The following is a 20,185-nucleotide window of genomic DNA, read 5'->3' on the forward strand; positions in this document are numbered from 1 at the left end:
ATCCTGCCTGGATTGTATTCTTGTAGTGTTAACAATCTTTTATTCTTAACTTTTATCCAGTCTTTATCCCAAGTCAAAATAGCTGCTCTATAATATAGTTCCCAGTCAAGTAGGCCAAATCCTTCCCTTTCGGTAGCATTCTGTAACAATTTTAGCTTCATTCTGGGCTTTTTCTTCTGCCATATAAATTGTGATACTAATTTATCCAATTGATCAAAAAAAAAAAATCTAACTTTACAGGAGCATTTTGGAAAAGAAACAATAATTTTGGTAATGTGTTCATTTTTATGGATGCTATTCTCCCCATGAGAGAGTCTTAAATTATTCCATTTCCTAAAATCTTCCGTAATTCGTTTAATTAATGGAGTGTAGTTATCCTCCTTAAGCGTTGTACATTTTGCTGAAATTGTAATCCCCAGGTATTTAATTTTGTTTGTTATCAGAATGTCCCAGTTAAAGTTCCTTTTTGTTCATTTGTCATCTTTTCCTTAAGTATTTTAGTTTTTTCCCTATTAATTTTTAGCCCCGCAACTTCTACAAATTCTTCTAATTGCTCTGTAAGTTTTGGTCCTGAATTTTGTGGATCTTCTAAAATAAAAACCAAATCCTCAGCGAAGGCTTGTAATTTGTACTTTTCTTTTTAAATTTTTAATCCTTTTATTGTTTTCTTTGAAGACGTTTTGCTTCTTATCCAAGAAGCTTCTTCAGCTCTGACTGGATTGTGGGGAATCTGAATGAGCTTCTTGGATGAGAAGCTAAACATCTTATAAACGTCTTCAAAAACAACAGCAACAAGAAAGTCCAGTTCCCTCTTGAAAAAGCACCTTTGGAACAACCATGACCTGGATGACGGAGAATCTCCATCGATGGGTGGGTGGGTGTGCGTGCACACACATCTATGTGTCTTGACCAACTACTAGTATCTTTCTTTTTTCTTTTTCTCTTTTACTTTAAACTGTTCTTTTTTCCTGTTATATTTCCCTCCTGAGCAAATTTGTCTTTGGATTAGAATGCTGAAAAAAATTGTTCTGTCCTTACATGCCATCTTTTCCAGTTCAAGCCTCTGCAATTGCTGTACTTTGCTTATCCTGGCCTAATTAAAATCTAGCACTTTCTTCTGAGTAGACATACACTTATGCATCTTAATCTGTGCAATCTTGTTAAAGGTAAAGAAGCATCATGATATACCAATTAACCTTGTCGCACACTATCCTTTCCTTCTGTTCCCTTTCCCAGCTGGGCATACATAAACACTCATACAGGAACTTGACACTTCTAATGTGTTTGTACTGTTAATTGGTTACCACTTTGGAGACTAATAAAATTAAGGGTATAAAACCCAGTTTTACTTTCTTAATAAACATTTATATTACATTGTTGCCTTTGGTTTAGTTAATATTTAGGCCAGGCATCAAAAATAAAAAACAAGTTCTTTCTAACTTTGCATGTTCCATATATGAAACCGTATTAAATAGCTCAGAGCAATTGCATTTTACATTAATGATAATAGAAATATACAGTATATAATCATCATTAGATTTATAATCACATTTAAGGTTGATACCTATCTGAATTAAAGTGATTGTCTGGTGCTCTTTTAGGTTTGCCATATCCCAATTCCCTAAATGAAGGCAGCCTGGTATACATATTATGCAAATCCCTGTTTCATTATGCAAAGTAAGCATTTTCTACCAATTACTTTGTGTTTTACTCCTGGCATATGTCACTATATTTGAGGAAGGAACATTGGATGCCAGGAAAGAGTCATTTAAATCATCCTGAGCTTTCTTCTGAACTTGAAAGCCAAAATCTTCAAGCAAGGTTTCCTACCGCTTTTTTTATTTATTCATCAAATTTGAATTGTATCACAGGAAGAACTCTGTTACCTCCCCTCCAGTCCATTTTCCTGATTGAAAATTATTTCCAAACTAATTAATTCCAACCAAAAGCAACATATAGAAATCATGTGGCTCTTTCTTTTGACAGATGGAAACTTGAAAGTTACTCTAACATTTAAGTCTTGATAAGAGAGTGATGGCATGAATATGTTTATACACAGGAGATCCTGTTTTCAGATCTTCTGCATCACATCTGGATTTACTTCAGGAACATGATAAAGCAGAATGGGAAGAGATGTCAGAAATGTTAACCTACAAGAAATTCCATGGAGAAGGATGTTATTTTTTTCTCCTCCCAAATTCTTGGCAGGTTTTTATCAAAAGCTTGTATGTTTAGAAGGAAATGAATTTACAATTAGAAGAAGTAATATTTAGAAAGCAATTCCAAGGATGTCTATATAGAAAAGTATTTTGCTTCAACTCAGTTATAAAATAAAGTTGGGTTTGTTTGTTTTTAAATGGGATAGATGAGCTAGATCCCTAGTTTCTGAATCAACTCTGGAACAAGTCTAATCCATTTGTATCCAATCCATTTTAATCTTTGATCATTTTAATATTACAAACAATAATTACTAATCATTTGCAGATCAAGGTACTTTGTATAGAGGAAAATGATGAATCCTCTTGATTTATTGTAAAACTATTTGGCCACATTTCCATACTTTTTTCAAAGTATTGATTATATAGGATCATAGGGTTGGAAGCCAACTTGGATCTAGTCCAACCCCCAGATCAAGCAAGAGCTCTTATTTCCTCTAGCGATGGAGACAGACTTCATTGGTTAATCGTTCTTCATAACTTCTTTCCCACATCCCAAAATCTGTTTGTCCCTCTTGATGTCTCCCCTACGGACACATAGTAGTTGAGATGGAACTGTTAGAAAACATCTGTTAGTAGATTCCATCCTCAGCCCCTTTCAAGTCAACTTCAGGTGGGAAAAAGTTGTGTTGCTCCAAAATGGATTAATTGCTGCTTGGAATCTTTTTTAAAGTTTGAAGAATGAAAATAATAATAAATTATAAAATAAAAATAATTTATACTAAGCATAATATATGAATTATCATTCAGAACCAGCTCTTTACCAAACCTATAGCCTTTAGCAACGGTCATCCCTGTTTTCAAAAACCTTACTTAGTTGAAAATTACAGACCAATCTCATTGTGTTGTGTTACGTGCAAAGTTATGGAATCAACCTTCCACCTAGAGTCTTAACAACTTACTCTGCAATAAACAATTTGGTTTCAGAAAAAAATTGTCCTGCAATTTGCAGCTTCTACACTGCGAAAACATGTGGACTACATTTCTCGACCAGGGTAAAGCAATAGATGTAATTTACATTGACTTCTGCAAAGCATTTGACTCAGTGGTACATGACAATTTATTATTAAAATTAAATTCTTACCACATTTCCAGATCCCTTCACAAGTGGATTACTGCCTTCCTGACAAACAGGCAACAAATAGTAAAAATAGGAAACACCCTATCAAACCCTGCACCAGTTTTCAGCAGTGTCCCAAAAGGGAGCGTTCTAGGACCCACACTCTTTACACTCTATATAAATGACCTTTGTGATCACCTTATTAGCAACTGCGTCCTCTTCACAGATGGTAAAACTATTCAACACCACTGTCAATGCTACTGTTTTTCAAAAAGACCTTGATTATGTGTCTGAATGGTCTAACAATTGGCAACTCCAAATATCTACCAACAAATGCTCTTTCCCAGACATTTCCCAGGCAAAAAAAATCTATATACCAAATACAATTTACATGGATATGACCTTGTTGATGACCCTCACTCTGGCAAGGACCTTGGAGTTCTCACATTGAATGATCTAACCGCCAAAGCTCAGTGCAACAGTATTGCCAAAAAGGCTTTAAGAGCTGTAAATTTAATTTTACGAAGCTTCTCTGGTAATACTGTTTTGCTAACTAGGGCATTCAAAATCTTTGCTAGACCAATACTTGAATTCAGCTCTGTTGTCTGGAATCCGCACTGTATATCTGACAAAAATACAATTAAGTGAGTCCAGAAGTATTTTACCAGAAGTGTTCTACATTCCTCTGTTTACAACAGAATACGCTACAGCACCAGACTTGAGATTCTTGGTTTAGACAACCTTGAACTACGCCGACTAAGATTGGACTTAAGCATAGTACATAAAATCATATGTTACAACATCTTACCAGTTAATGAATATTTCAGCTTTAACAACAACAACACTAGAGCGCATAACAGATTTAAACCACTCAAAACTCGACTGCAGGAAGTATGATTTCAGCAACAGAGTGGTCAATGTCTGGAACTCACTACCTGATTCTGTTGTCACCTGCTCAAACTCCCACTCTTTTACCCTTAAACTAACCTCTATTGACCTCACCCATTCCTAAGAGGTCTGTAAGGGGTATGCATAAGCATCCAATCTTGCTTACCATCCCTGTCCTATTGTCCCCCAATTACTAGTTCCTATTTCTTGTATTTAAACTTATGTTTATTCTTGTTTCTGTTATATTGTAAGCTTTTGACAAATAAAATAAATAAATAAAAGACAAAACTCCTTTATCGGGAGATCAAGATCAGGAGAGACTGGAGACTTTGGGTGCTAAATGAAGATAAGAGATGAACAGTTGAAGAATGTGTTATATTTTTGCAATGTGGGAGGCTCATTATTGTGCTATGAATTAGATGTCCTGGTTTGAAAGTAAAGAATAAAGCATGACAGCCAGAGTGATTTCTTGAGCTATGACAATGTTTTTTAACCAATCCATCACATATTCCTGCTAGAACACAGAAGTCTAGATGGAACAAAAGTTCAGCAATGTCATTCCAACATTCCTAGTTCAGCATGTTGAATTGTCTTGCAGTTATTCCACCTTAAAGGCATCCTACTTCCTGTTCCTCCTCATGTTCACTCTTTTGAATGACTTTAATCACCTACAAAGGAAAGCTCTTTCCCTCTATATCAACAGTAGAGGCCTTCAAATTTCTAGGTTCTATTATATCACATGACCTAAAATGGACACCTAACATCAAAAACATCATCAAAAAAGCACAACAAAGAATGTTCTTTCTGCGCCAGTTCAGAAAACTCAAACTGCCCAAGGAGCTGCTAATACAGTTCTACAGAAGAATTATTGAGTCTGTCATCTGCACATCTATAACTGTCTGGTTTGGTTCTGCAACCCAACAGAACAGACACAGACTTCAGAGAGTAATTAGGACTGCAGAAAAAACAATTACTACCAGCCTCCATTGTTTACTGCGCAAGTCAAAAAGAGGCTGTGAAAATATTTACAGACTCCTCACATCCTGGACATAAACTGTTTCAACTCCTTCCCTCAAAATGACATATAGAGCACTGCTTACCAGAACAACTAGACACAAGGACAGTTTTTCCCTGAATGCCATCACTCTGCTAAACAAATAATTCCCTCAACACTGTCCAACTATTTGCAAAGTCTGCAGTACTATTACTATTAATCTTCTCATCACTCTTCATTACCCATCCCCTCTTGCTGTGTGACTGTAACTTTGTCGCTTGTATCCTTACTATCTATATTGACTGTTTCCTAGTTTGATTTGATTGCTTATTGTACCCTGTGACTATTATTAACTGTTTTACCTTATGATTCTTGACTCTTGACGAATGTATCTTTTCTTTTATGTATACTGAGAGCATTTGCACCAAGACAAATTCCTTGTGTGTCTAATCACACTTGGCCAATAAAGAATTCTATTCTATTCTATTCTATTCTATTCTATTCTATTCTATTCTATTCTATTCTATTCTATTCTATTCTATCCTATCCTATCCTATCCTATCCTATCCTATCCTATTTTTATCTGTTGCTTTCATCATTTTCTGCAAAGAGAAGATGGTTAAACCAGACATTCCTGTCCATGCCATTGGGAATATCCTTTATTTTCTGCCTACATTGCTTTCACAGTTCTTTTGTCCTCTTTATTTTTGAAGTGGCTTCTAAGAGATAAGGTTTCCTTCTGTACTTTTTCCTGCTGTACTTCTTGCTTCTCAAAGTCTTTTGCAAAGTGTTTTTTGCAAGACATTTTTGCAAATGTCTTTCAGATTCTCTGCTATGTTCGGTCAGCCTTTTGTCAGTCTCAGCTTTTGACTTTGCCTTCCAGCAATGAACAGGAACTCTTTTTATATTCTGCCTTTCATCCAGAAGCTGAGATGACATAGATAGAACTCCTTCCTTTTCTCCACAATCTGAAATAGGTTTATCTAAAATAGTGTTTCTCAACTTAGCACTTTAGTTTGCATGGACTTCAGATCCCAGAATTCTCCTGCCAATGCTGGGAGCTGAAGTCTATACATCTTTAGGTGGCCAGTATTGAGAAACTAAGAAAATGACTGGCCTGAAGTCAGCCAGGAAGCTTTCACAGCTCAGGATGGACTGGAAACCTGGTTCTGCATTCCTAGTCCAACTCGTTACTGATGCACTACGCTGGCTGTCTTCATTATTTTTATTTTTTGAGAGACTAGAGCTGTTCAAAAGAATGACTTTAAGGTATACATTAATAGTTGAGAGTTTTTTTTTTACTTTGCTCTTCAGTTACTAATGTATTCTAATAAAGTATGAAATTGTATGTGTGTGTATTTGGGTAATTAACATAGGATGAACAAATTGCTATAAAAATAGTAATTGTCAAAAAAGAACCATGACTGCGCAACTGATCTTGAGCGCCCTCTAGCGTTGTACAATGGCAGTTTAAAAAAATTTTTGGGGAGCAATGTGGTTATTTTATTTATGTATTAGTTGTTGGAGTAGAGTTGAGGTGTTTCAGTAGAGACATCTCAATATGTCTCCTTATGAATCATTATGAAGGAAGTAGTGAAAGAAATCCATATCACATTCTAACACACTAAGAAGTAGTGAAATGTAAATATAGCTTTTAGTTTATGGGTCAAGCTTACAAAGGCTCTAAGTTTCTAAAATGCTGTTTCTGTCATGCATATGGGAATGATTTCCCCATATGTAGCAGTGTTTTCCATCTTGTGCAGAAAGCTGTACATAACTGTGAAAGGAAGGTTAAATGACATGAAAATAATATTCTGTTTATTAGCAGAGGAGCATTTTGCCTGTTTAATAAAATTAAGATACCTTCCCCTATAATCTAATCAATTGCACTATCCTTATCTTTGAGAAAAAAGATAGAGACAATGAATACATTTGCATCTAGTCTGGTTTGCATAGCCCTATCACAGCTGTTTGCCTCTTTGGGAATGTTCTGCATTATTGGTGGGTTAACTCAGTCAGTTCACTTCTTACAGAACTAAAAACAGGAAATTGTCTGCCATGTGTGTAGAATCTTCCAGTATCTTTTAGTGGTATTACCTTCTGGGCTCCAGTAAATGCTTCGGTGCATGATGTGCATATCACAATGCTGTTATGGTGGCATTACAGAACAAATAGCGCTAAAATAATCTATCAGTTAATGGTCTGTATGGCAGTTTGAACGCAGAATATTCATTGTGCTTATGTTTTTAGAAGGATGAGTTTGTATCTAAAGATTGCTGCATATTTTTCAGAACTTAATGTCCTCAGCTGTTGCTGACACAAATAGATATCTTTTAAAAATGCAGCTTCAGCAAGGTTCTCTCTACAGAAATGTCTACAATAGTTTAATGCTAGATCTCAAAAAGAGTGAAATTTTCAAGGATTTCACCCTCCTCCCCCAAAACCCAGACATCAAGGAAACATTTGTTTCTCTCTTGCCAAATGTTTTTCAAATGCCAGCAGCAATGTTTCTCTTTTTATGTGTGAAAATGAATATGGCAGCAGTAGCAAAGAGGATGTGGAGGTACATTTTGCAATGAAAAAGATGCTTTTTGTTGCACTTAGAAAGAATAGTAAGGACCAAAGGTAGATGTACTCTTTTTTTAAAAAGACTCCGAAAAAAAGCTTCACCAGAGCAGAAATCAGGCTCAAAAATCTAATGTATGCATCTTTTCTTCCCCAGACAATAAAAAAACCGATTATGTTAATTTCTATCAAGGTTTATGGGACTGCACTGGTGATATTCCTGATGAGCTGTCATTCAAACGTGGTGATGTTATCTACATTCTCAGTAAGGTACTGTATTCAACCCCTAATAGATAGTTATGGGAAGATAGTTGAAATAAGACCAAGGGGGAAAAAAAAGAAAACTTCAAGGTCGTCAGGAAATGGGCATTTCCTTTGCATCTTTCACACTCAGTGAGAAGTTCCATGCACATTAATTATTTTGTCAATTTAATGTAACCACATTTGAAGTGTTATTGTGCAACAGGAATTGTCTTTAAAACGTATTTATCTCTGTTTGGAATCTTGGTTACCCACCACTAAGTAACTTCCCACTGAGACAATGCTCTTATTGCTTGTAAAATGTAGCTTTGTCAATATAGTATGGAGTGGATGTGAATGTATATGTTTTACTTCCTTTTCTTTGGTACTTCTTGTATATGCTGATCTGAGGAGGGAGGGAAGAGACGGAGAGAGAGATTTATATTAGTAAACTTTCACAGTTTTGGCCTCAAGAAGAATTGAGGTTCTCCATGCACATGGGTGTGATGTGAAAATTCATATGATTTTCAAGATGATTTTCATGCACATGGGTGTGATGTGAAAATTCATATGATTACAAATTTCTTCTTCTTTTTAATAACCATCCTTATCTGACATACATACATACATACATGCATACATGTATATATATGTGTGTGTATGTATATATGTATATATTTATAAAACACACACACCTACACACATATTCTATATACTCTAAAAGAGACAAAATTCTGCAACATGGCAATTCGTGTAAGACTAAAAACTTTAGATTTTTTATGTTTAAGCCCCTATTTTACTGTGAAGAAAGATGTCATGGCAACTTTATCTGGGAGTTGGTTTCTGCCTTTAATCACTCAGTAGAGCTGCACCTTTCAGATAAGTTTCCATGGAAAAGTGTCTGGGGCATTTTTCAACAACACCCCCCCTTTTTTTTGCCACAATGTTCAAATCTTTGCAGAACTTTTTAAAATTCCTGCCATACCAAAGCTAGCCGTCACTCATGACATCAGGTCCCTGCCAATTTTCTTAAGAATGCCAGCAGTTTCCAGGCTAATACTTTCATAATATTCTTTGAGCTATGCCCTTTGTGATAGTAAAATGCAAAATGTTTCCCATTCGAGGTAAGAATAGCTAGAAAGGGTCCAAAAGGACCTATTGTTACTAATAGTAATTTGATAATGAATTTGTTCTGTTTGTTATAAATCTAACAACTTAGTTATTCATGTGTTCTACTAACTCTACAGTCTTTGTTTATCGTATCTGTTCTCCTGACACTCCTTGGATGAAAAATTACTTTAATCCCACATTACAGATAGAAAACTGGGCCTACAGAATATGTTACTGGTAGAAGAAAAGTATGATGCAACATTACTTACATGTTTTACCTTCTTCTTTTGCATTATTTAATTAAGTGGATGCTAGGCTTGGAATGAGACAGAGCAATCTTCCTATAGGATATTCAACAAGAAGCACCTTTGAACAAAATGGGGTGTTTTTTTAAGAAACGGTGCATTGGATTATATTTTAATGTTTAGCATTCAAGTCTTGTTACTTACTTGAATAAACCAAAGGCTAATCCAGTTTAGAACATAGAATAATAGGTTTGAAAGGGACTTTGGAATCCTTCTAGTTCAACCATCTGCTCAGGCAGGAGATCCTACACCATTCTGGGCAAATATTTGTCTAGTCTCTTTGTAAAAACCTCCAGTGAAAACCTCCAGTGATTGAGCATCCACGACTTCTGGAGGTAAGCTATTCCATTGATTAATTTGTTCTCACTGTCAGGAAAAAAAATTTTAGTTCTAGTTTGGATCTCTCTTTAAGAATCTTCCACCCATTACTTCTTACTGCCCTCGAGTGGTTTGGAAAATAGGCTGAGCTCCTCTTCTCCGTGACAGCCTTTGAAGTATTGGAAGACTGCTATCGTATTGCCCCTAGTTCCTCTTTTCATTAGATTAGGCATGCCTAATTTCCTCAATCATTCATTGTACCGTTTAGCTTCTAGACATTTAGAGACCATCCTTTTCTCGTTCTAGGATTTCAACATCTTTTTTATATTGTGATGATCAGGATGCAGGTATTCTAAGTGTGGTATCATCACGTGATCTCAAAACTATTCCTCTATTAAGGTAGCCCAAAATAGCATTAGCTTTTTTGGCAGCTGTAGCACACTTCTGGATGGATACCCTCCATTGAGGATTATATGCCAAGTTTGGTTGGTCAGCCAATTGCAAATCCATCTGGTGGTGATACTGTCGATTCCACATTGTTCTGTCTTACCAAGAAGTAGGCTATGATCTACTTTGTCAAATGCCTTACTGGAGTCTAAGTAAGCTATGTTCATAGCATTTCCCTTATCCATTAATTTAGTCATTTTATCAAAGAAGGCAATAAGCTTTGGCTAGCAAGATTGGTTTTTGACAGATGCTGCCCTCTAGTAATATGTTGCTTATTTCTAGATGCTCTTATAACTAGGTAATAGGTTTCTTGTAATTAGGTAGGTTTGTAGGTATCTTCTAGTAAGTAATTTTTAGGTTTCTTGTAATTAAGCTAATTTAGGTTTTTGTAATTAAGCTAATTTTTAAAAGTATTTTTATACCATTTTAATGGTAAGATTCATTGTTATTCCACCAGGATTGAAAATGTTCCATTGGAATCTTTGTCTTTTGATCTTGATCTTGCAGCTTAGCTATATTTTATAGCCTGGAGTTACTTAACTTCTAAAATTAATAAGAAATTCAAATCAAAATTCAACTTTATTTTCCAATTTGAATATTGCTGTTATAAATGCTTCTTCAAAATATAGTCTTCTATCAGTTCTGAATTTAGGAAACAAAAATCCACAGAATAATAATTTTAATAATTCAGTTCTGAGAGTTATTAGCCAGAAAAAGAATTTAAGAGTACTGCTATGGTAAAATAATCTAAAGCCTTTGAAGCTTAAGAACTTGATCAAACATTTTTTAAAGCTGTCAATATTTCTTAACACTACAAAAAGCTTTAGCTTTTTGGCACCTGGTGATCCTTGGATTTTTTTTTTTTGAAAATAATTATTTACCCCATCTAGTGGTTGAAAATTGGAGGTGCACTCATTAGTGTTCAAAAATGATGCCAGAAATTTAACTTGGGCTTCCTCTTAATTATTACTTATTATCCCCTCATCGTATATCAGACCCTTATTGACATTAATTCTGGTAAAATCTTATTCTCATGAATTAAATATAGGCATTATATGCTGTAGGAAGAATACAATATAAATTAAAAGATAAAAGAGGCAAAAAATAACATTTCAACAGAAAAGAATTAACAAAAGAAGTCAACAAAAGAGTTAACAAAAGAAGAAAATATATTTATGGCATTCTTTGCCAATAACAAGTTCTAGAAAGTCTGCCAAAGTGCTAATTTGGGTTTGGGCATTTTTACTGGAAAATTTATCTTGTTCCAAGTTACTCTAATATTTATAATAATTGTACGTTGATGATGAAAAAATACAAAATCTTGGATAGCTTTTAAAAATACAATATACTGTTCTAAGCAAGCTTAATTTACAGCTTCATTTATGAATCTGAATACGCACTGCAAATAGTACAGAATTTGTATTTTAAATTCTGCAATATTGCATACTAAAGTTTTCTTATAGTAATTGGACTCCTGAAGATTTGTAAAATTAAATGGTTATTGTAGTATTTTAAAAAAATTCTTTATTTTATTCTATATTTTCTGTATGTTTATTGTTGAAAAAAAAATCCATAATGTAGTCTAGATTAATTGTAATATTGATTATATTCAGAAAGTGTTTTGATTAAAACTTTGTGTTTATACCAGCACGTTATTGTGATTTTTTAAATGAAATCAACTTAAATAATTCCATAATTCTTTAATTAAACATCCACATTTATCAATTTATAGAGGAAAGCAGCTTAAGTACTTTTGCAGAAACAAGGAACCAGAGTTCATTTTTTAAAATATAACAATTAAAACCAATTCTTTGATTACCCTTTCATTTCTTATTAAAAGTCAGGTATCAAAAGAGAACTGCAGGGGGAAACCCATATCATGATTTTAATGGTTTTAGGAATTTTTGTTAACAATTATATGTTATGCTTCTTAAAAAAGCAAATGTACCTGAAACTGAAAAAGCTGATTTAACACTTAATATCTTACTGTTTCCACTTTCCAAATAGTGCAGCTATTTGGTAGTATATAGACTTAATTTTCATTATAAATGTTTATATTGTCAAGATTTCAAGTACTTTTATTATGAGTACTTTTATTATAAGGTGAGAAAGTGGAAAATAACTCTGTCAAGGTCAAGATTATTTTAGCTTATAAATTTGCTGGGCACATACACTTATAAGGCAACATGACTGATATTTTCATTCTTTTTGTTATATAACAGAAATTGGGGTTTGGGCACGTGTGTCATATAATTAGTTACTCTAGGGCCATCATTTGCACATTTACTTTGAGATTAATAATACTGAATGTTACTTGCCATAATTCAGATAATATGGCTATCTTTAGAGTTGTAACATACAATATGTATTGTTTTTTACTAGTAGAAGTATTTGATTTTGGTCAGGACTAGCTCTGAGAAAAACTAAAATAAATCTGCCATCTTAAATTTTGTCTAACAAAGTCATAGAAATATATTAAAATAATCTATAAAAGAAAACCTTGGTTTTCATTTATTAAATGCAGATGCAACATTGCTTTTTTTATTCTGGACTGTATCTCAAGCATATATTGAAATAGCATTTTGAAACAATTGTTCAGTAATTTAGTAGAAATCATGATCATGTATTTTTGTAAATAAAGTAAATTACCAATTTCAAAACAACCATTATCAGCTATCCCGTACAGATCCATGTTTCAGTGAGACTTCGCTATACCCTTTAAATGTGTTCAATAAAACTTTCCAGCATGCTTGATAAATTTGTGAATTTGGATGATAGCACTTTTAGTTCATATCTGAAGCATTTACCATAATCAGTACTGAATTCAAAATTTTCCAAAATCTATATTTAGATAGAGTCACACAAAGCTTTCTAATAGCAAGTGGGTTGCCTTTTCTTAAATCTGTGATTGTACAATATTCCAGTGCTAAACATTCATTAAAGATTTTTTATGTTTGTCATACTCATTCAGTTTGTCATATTTTTAAAAAATTATGCAAAACTTTTAATGTCCCAGCATGATATTGAATCAAGTAATTGCTATGAGTCGCCTTTAATGCAGTCTTAATCATTTATAATCAAGCGAGATATGGACTGCTTAAAGATGGATATTTTGTGGAATCTGTTTCTTGGAAATAAATATAATACTATACAATTAGGAATTGCAATATTTGTCAGTACCTACAGTATAATCTCATAGAAATCAGTGGAAATAATTTAGAGAAATACTGGATGGAACTAATGCTTCATGTGGTTGGATTTGACCCATTCATTCTGACATGCTGTTTCATCACACAGGTGCATACAAAATCACAAGTGTGTATTAAATACAGAGGACTCTCTATGAAAATATTTTTACAGAACAAGGAGGAGACTTTGGTGTAGGGTTTTAAATGTTAGGATATTCTCATTTATTGTCCTGAAATTTTAATGCCTCCCATGGTATTGATTATAATTGTGTGTGTGTGCGTGTGTGTGTGTGTACACACATGTGTTTAAACATCACTTTAGAGGATTCTCATAGATGTATTCTGGATTAGGAAGTAAATGGATTGAAATAGATTAATAATAGCAAAATTACATTATTTGCATTTACTCTAAGTAAGTGTAGTTTGGACCCACCTCTTCTAAATTTAAAAGCATTTTTCTCTACTTTTCTTCCACTAGCTTTTTCTCACATGCACATTTATTGTTAAGCAATTCATTATGTAGGTCTTTAATTTCTTTCATGGTTACTTTCATATAATAAAGCATTACAGTTGCTTCTAGATCTTGATAGAATTTCTCCAGAAGGAGAAAGAAGCTTTGTGTTAGTAATTACCTAACATTGTTGGTAGCTGACTGCAGGCTTCTTACCAGTGATAACAGAATAACCACATAATGCAGCTTCATAGTACATGATTAATAGAAAATAATTACACATCCTACAAAGGAATGCAATAATTCTTATAAATTGACCGGAATGGTTTTGCGCAGATTAAAGGACTCTTCATTATTTTATCAGTCTTTTTGAAGCTGAATCAATTGCCAAAGCTGTAAGAAAGAGCTGAGGGGAAGAATACACAGTATATCTAGACATACAGAAGAATTTTAGATAATAGGTTTATCTATATCTGAATAGAATATGAATAAATAGGTTATATGTAAGATTCAAACTATGTTTGTTATTCATTACAATTAAATATTTGACTCTTGATATTTAAATTGAAGCCCCACCATAAACATTTTATATTTTTTCAGTGATATAAGCAATTAATAATCTCTTAAATGAATTTAGTACACTTAAGGAGCTGCTTCATAACATACATTATTTCAACTCTGAACATTAAATTGTAATAAATGATGGCATATAAATCTTGTTGGTATTCTGATTGTTCTTTAATTGATTTAATATTTTAGATAAAAAATAAATAATAATCTATATTTGGCAATCTATATTTTGAACAAAATATAGAATATTGAAATTACAATAATACTTGGGCTTTCTCTAGAGGTGACTGTTAAGTTCTATACATTTCTGTTTGTGTGTGTGTTCATATGCAGAACTAGCATATGACCCTGAGGGTTGCTACTAGCCAAAATCACTTTGCCTTTTATTGTTGCTGAAAGTAACGTATTCATAAAGATGCTATAAAAGTATGGTCAAATTGATTTGTAAGTGCATACAAAAGTTAAACACATTCTAAAAAGGGGGTGTAAGCAAATTAACTAGTTAAAAATTGATATCTCTATAGTGATGGCAGTAACCTAAGGCTAAAACATTATATTTCCAATATAGCAGTTCATTTTTTCCCCTTCCTACCTGCTTATACTTCATATGCTTTAATTGGGATTCACATTGCTTGTAGGGTTCATATCAAGAATAATAATGATAAAGTAAGATTTGGATGTCGGAAGCCTATCCATAAATTAGCTTGCGATACTATTACACTTCCATTACCACAATATTTAAAATCAGACAAGTGCATTAAATTTAAATATTCTTAAATAGAAAGATGTTTTTTTGGGGGGAGACAGGGAGTTTAGTATTTTAATTAGTGGCTCCTGAAGTTGGTCCAACTAACATCCTCGGAATATGATGTTTCTAAGTTCCTGAAATATCTACATGGAATATTTTCATTCTGTCATAAAAAGTTTTAATTATTCTTTAAGTAAAACAGCATTCTATAGAACATCATGATTGCTCTCCAGCACACATTTACAAAAAAAAAAAAAAGTTATTTTGGAAAGCTTCCTTGGCAAAATTCCTCTAGCACAGGTGAAGACTGGCATTATGAGTGATTACTTGCACTTTAAATCTGTAGAGAGGGAGTTTGTGTATTTAAGCAGGCTAATGTGGAATGAAACATGTGTTTATTAAACAAACACACACAGCTGGAACATCTGAACCCCCTGGTGAGGCAGCAAGTGCCTCTTGCCTTTAAGGGTTTTGGCCTCAGAACAATCAATCCAAGCAAGAGTTATTCTTACTGTAGCTGGTAAACAAACTTGCTTGCTGAATTGCACTGGTGAACTAGCATCGTGTACAGCCTTGGGAGAATAAAGAAGTCAAGAGTTTTACTTTGAGCTGCTCTTTTATCCTGATGGCAAATGAGGTAAAAGCAGAACTTGGTGATGTGATTTATTGGTTAAATGAGTGTATTAAGATCTGCCTCGTGGCTTTTAATACCTCAACTTTATAGAAACTTTTCCCAGCACACAGAAATGTCTTCATTACCAAAACTAAAACAAAAATCTCTGCTACTTTATGTTACAGCTTAATCTGGACAAACCTTCTCCTCAATGTTTGTGCCAAATGAGAAATTAAGGTGGACTTAAAATGGAAGGAGGTATGGAAAGACAGCCTCAGGAAGAAAGGCAAATTTGAGGTTATGAACAAGTGGGTTAATGGATAGAAGTAGATAGGAAACAAATGTGAACTGAAGATAGCAGGGGATACAAAGCATATATAAGCTGTTAATAGATTAGGGTTAATAGATCCGGCACAAGTTAATCAGATCATTTGAAGAAAGCCCTGAGAGGGATGGAAGTAATTTTGGTTCCTTGCTGTTTCTATTCCCTTAAATGCTATGCAAGGACAGGTGAATTTGCACCCCATATAATGCCTAAATCCCATCAGAACCCATTAATGCTTAGTTTCAGGTAAAAGCAGGCTGGCAAACACAACCCCCGCAGCAGAATTCTCTCTAGGTTTATTCTATTTTCCTTGGCTTTTTTTTAAAATGAATTGTTGCTCTGTCTTTTGAACAAGGAATCTGTTTTCTTCTGTTTGGTTTAGCACATATTTTAATGGAATCCATTTTCAATTGCTTGAGCTCCTGTTAGGATTAATCATAGCAATATTTACCTTTCAGGGACAAAGACAATTAAATTTTGATCTCTATTATTTGTTATTGCTTTCAGGAAAAGATTGTTTCTTAAACTTTCATATACTTGGTTTTGTTTGGATTCATCTTGCTAAGCCTAAATAAAATTCAAAGCAAAATGCATTTAGTAATTTTCAGGTTTATAAGATCTGTGATAAAAGTTTATGGCAAGAAGCATTGGTTAACACAGAGAAGAGGTAATGATATGTAGTTCTATGTGAATTTAATAAAAAAATAACATAGGATGTTTTTCAACTCTGTTAAACTATACTGTGTGTCTGTATGTCTGTGTGTATTTACAGTAAAGAGAAGTATGTTTCTATTAGTGAGAACCAAACAGAATAGACACAAAAAAAAAGATGAATCCAATTTGAACACATCTGAAAAGTGCCTCAACAATGTGCACTTTTTTAAAATTAAAAAGCTATATTACAAGGAAGACTGTACCAGTTACCTACAACTGGAAAAAGATTTCAGATTGAACATGTTTAGAACAGGGTTTATCTTTCTTTTTATTTAAAAAGTGTTTATCACCAAATCAGGAAATGCATACGAAATAGATGATGATATAATCACATTCCCATCTCATAGAATATATATGGCTTGCAGAATCCATAGGTAAGTAAATAGGGTTTTTAAAAAAAATAAATCTTTTTTTCAGACAAAGAAACAAATGCCTAATCATTTAAAAAGTAATTTTCTATCTTGGCCCTAACTGCATTTCAAATGCTTGAGAAAGTCATGCGTACAACATTCATGCACTCTTCCTTTACATTTTAATTTTCCATTCATGCTCTACATAAGGAGGAAACTTGAGTCATATGCAAAACTCCATTGCATTCATATCAGACTAAAGGTTAATACTGCGTATTGTTTTCAATTAGGAGTACAGTAGATTTGGCTGGTGGGTAGGAGAAATGAAAGGAACCATTGGCTTAGTGCCTAAAGCCTACATAACGGAGATGTATGATATTTGAGAGGCAAGAGTAAGTACATTTTAATTCAATTTTCTGTAATGGTTTATATGTTCCTTTACTCTGTTTTATACAGGTTTCTTTTCCTGGAACATTTAATGTATTTCTTTGGGTTGGGAGGAGAAAAAAGATTTGTAATTTTACATCAAATAAAATATTGTGTTTTTAGAAATAGGAAAAATGTTCTCCAATACTTCCATCACATCAATATTGTGACCATCAGACCAATATCAGACCCTAACCCTTCATTTTATTATAATTAAAGAGTCCCAGGAATAAAGTATTTAGAACATTGAACATGTAAGCAATTTTATTTTGCAAAATGATCCCAGTGTAGGGGTTAGAAATGGTGAGCACACTTCTTTTCCTCATTTTTTTTCATACAGACTATTGTCTTTTTAAAACAACTACAATAATACCAAAACTAGCAGTCTGAGCTATCATTTAAGTTGTCATAATTAATAAATTATTCTGCAGTTGGCAAAGGAAAGAGTGGTTTAGAAACCTGATCATTTGTAGTAGTCTCTAGCAACGTTATGCTTGCAAACTATGTGACTCAATAATTAGGTAGCTTCAAGAAAAATAGGGGTTCAAGAAAAACCATACAGTTCAAATGTTATATCTGCATGTAACCTAAAACTTGATTTATTACGAATTTTGAACGTGCCTCACAAAAATATTTTTAAAGACATTTCATTGGGAAAGATTTACATTCAAAATATTTCATATACCATGGCCTATTTTCATTTTGTCGAGGGCATTCTAAAATTTGGCTTTGTGTAGAAGCTTCTTTTCCTATAGATATATTTTGCATTTAGCTGTTTTAATAGCAATAACCTATCTGCACCTTACATTAGGGCTGTGTAATTTTCTAAATACATGTTTTGGAGCCTAGGAGGTATTCTTATAGGAGGTCCATGCAGCTGCTTAAAGCAACTATATCTTTTCTGAGAATGTAGGAGCTTTCAACAGCTGCAGTATAGTCTTTATAAAAGAGAAATGCTGAGGTAGACATGTATTATATGTCCGTATCTGTGTGTTCAAAAGATTTTTTTTTAAAATCTTTAAAATCTATTTTTTTTTAAATCAATTTTTTTAAAAAAATTGACAGCTGAGAAGAATTAGGTACTAAGCTTTCTCATGCACTTTTGTTCACTTTTTCAGTCTTCATTTAATTCAGACATGGGATTCATAGCTTAATTATGAAAATAAAACAAATCAATTGAAATCTTGTAAAGATGTTGTTCTACATTAATAGGATAAGATTTAGTCATTTGTCACGTGAAGTTGTTATGTTGTGGCTCCAGTGCAAGGGACTAAGGGGTTTTCTGTTCTGATTAATTACTGGGGAAAATGAGCAGAACTTAACTCTGGAAGAGTTCTGTGTGGTTAGGGTATGGACTGTCACTATTTGACTAAAAATGAGAGTATACAGGGCTTTAAACACATCTCCTGTTATTTGTGAACTTCAGATAACTGACCAAAACTAAGGATATTCAATAGTTATTTTTATTGATTAGGGAGGTATTTTTAAATTTTGTTTGTTGTCTTTAATCAAAGAAAGAAACAAGCCTCTTAGTTTGTGCATCTGTTTTCTAAGATGCGTTAAAGCTGTAGATTAGGGACATTTGCATTAATTGTGGTGGGGTAGAAAGGTAAAGAATAAAGAAATTTGCAGTGTGGTATCCTGACTTATAGTTTCTTCATTAATGTAGAATCATATTCCAAAACTATTTAGAGGCCCTAAGGCTGGGAAAACATGGATTGCATAATTCCTTATGGTTTAAACATGTGTTACTTTTTTTGCATTAGTAACTGTAGTTACTAACTGTAGTTACCCCCCCCCTCCCCTTGCTTTCCAGCCAGGCTGATTCTGCAAATTGGAAGCCAACGAGGGCTATGAAGAGGCTACAGAGATCTATATGAAATGAAAGATTGGGAAGATATACACCTTTTTACTTTCATTTTTGCTATTTGCTTTGATACTCTTTGTTGTGGTATACAGTTATTTAGGGTTGTATTTATTATTTACTTGGTAAATGAGCATGGCCAGATTATATGCACTTGAAATTTTATGGAAGAGAGCTGCAATAAATTTTGATGATCAGCCTAATTAATTTCAATATCTGCAACATAGCACATCTTTGCAAGATTTTATGCCTCTACTTAAGTGATACATGGCAGTGGATCTTTCCTGTAAACATTGCTATGATCTGCTTTTTCTATGATCTGCACATTATATATAATGTAAGACTCTGATAGCATATGCAATGAACAGCAATAATAGAAATTATATTAGGCTGCTAGAAATTATATTAATGTATTTGATAAGTCTTGTATAAAATAAACAAAATCCATTTTTTGAGTTTATTCTATTTATTCCAAAACTCATGTTTCTTTTCCTATAGAGAACAAGAGCCATGTTGATCCACAAACAATTGCAATGATCCAAACTGCCTTTGTTTGCTTATAATAATAAACTATGAGATAGGAAAATTAATTGATATTTGGGTGATTAGTATTTATATTCACTTTCCATATTTTGGCTTTGTCTGGGGATCACCTCCATCTGTATGCTCAAGTTCTGCAGGTATCATGCTCCTAATCTTTTCCCCCAGATTGGCATAGGTAGTATTTTGATGGCTTGATTAACTTCAAATATCTCTCTGAAGTTCAGTTGTACTATTTCATCCGCATCTCTCA

The 20,185-nt window shown here is 33.5% G+C and overlaps 1 protein-coding gene across 3 annotated transcripts in view; it reads left to right on the top strand.

Moving 5' to 3' along the window:
• The window catches only part of SKAP2 (src kinase associated phosphoprotein 2), a 120,555-nt gene extending 100,956 nt beyond the window's left edge, over positions 1 to 19,599 (top strand). The window contains exons 11-13 of one of the 3 annotated variants that reach the window (XM_087947799.1): positions 7,917 to 7,993; positions 17,393 to 17,494; positions 19,345 to 19,599. In XM_087947799.1, coding sequence (XP_087803925.1) covers positions 7,917 to 7,993; positions 17,393 to 17,485 — 170 coding nt within the window. In that variant the 3' untranslated portion in view covers positions 17,486 to 17,494; positions 19,345 to 19,599. Of the gene's footprint in view, positions 1 to 7,880; positions 7,994 to 17,392; positions 17,495 to 19,344 lie in introns of all 3 variants that reach the window. The other 2 variants (XM_026673611.2, XM_087947797.1) reach the window with 2 other exon arrangements.
• The last annotated feature ends 586 nt before the right edge of the window (positions 19,600 to 20,185 follow it).

This window comes from Notechis scutatus, chromosome Z (genome assembly GCF_049901735.1).
Source record: "Notechis scutatus isolate UNSWTSFEM ecotype Mainland chromosome Z, rNotScu1.2, whole genome shotgun sequence".
NCBI classification, from domain to species: Eukaryota; Metazoa; Chordata; class Lepidosauria; order Squamata; family Elapidae; genus Notechis; species Notechis scutatus.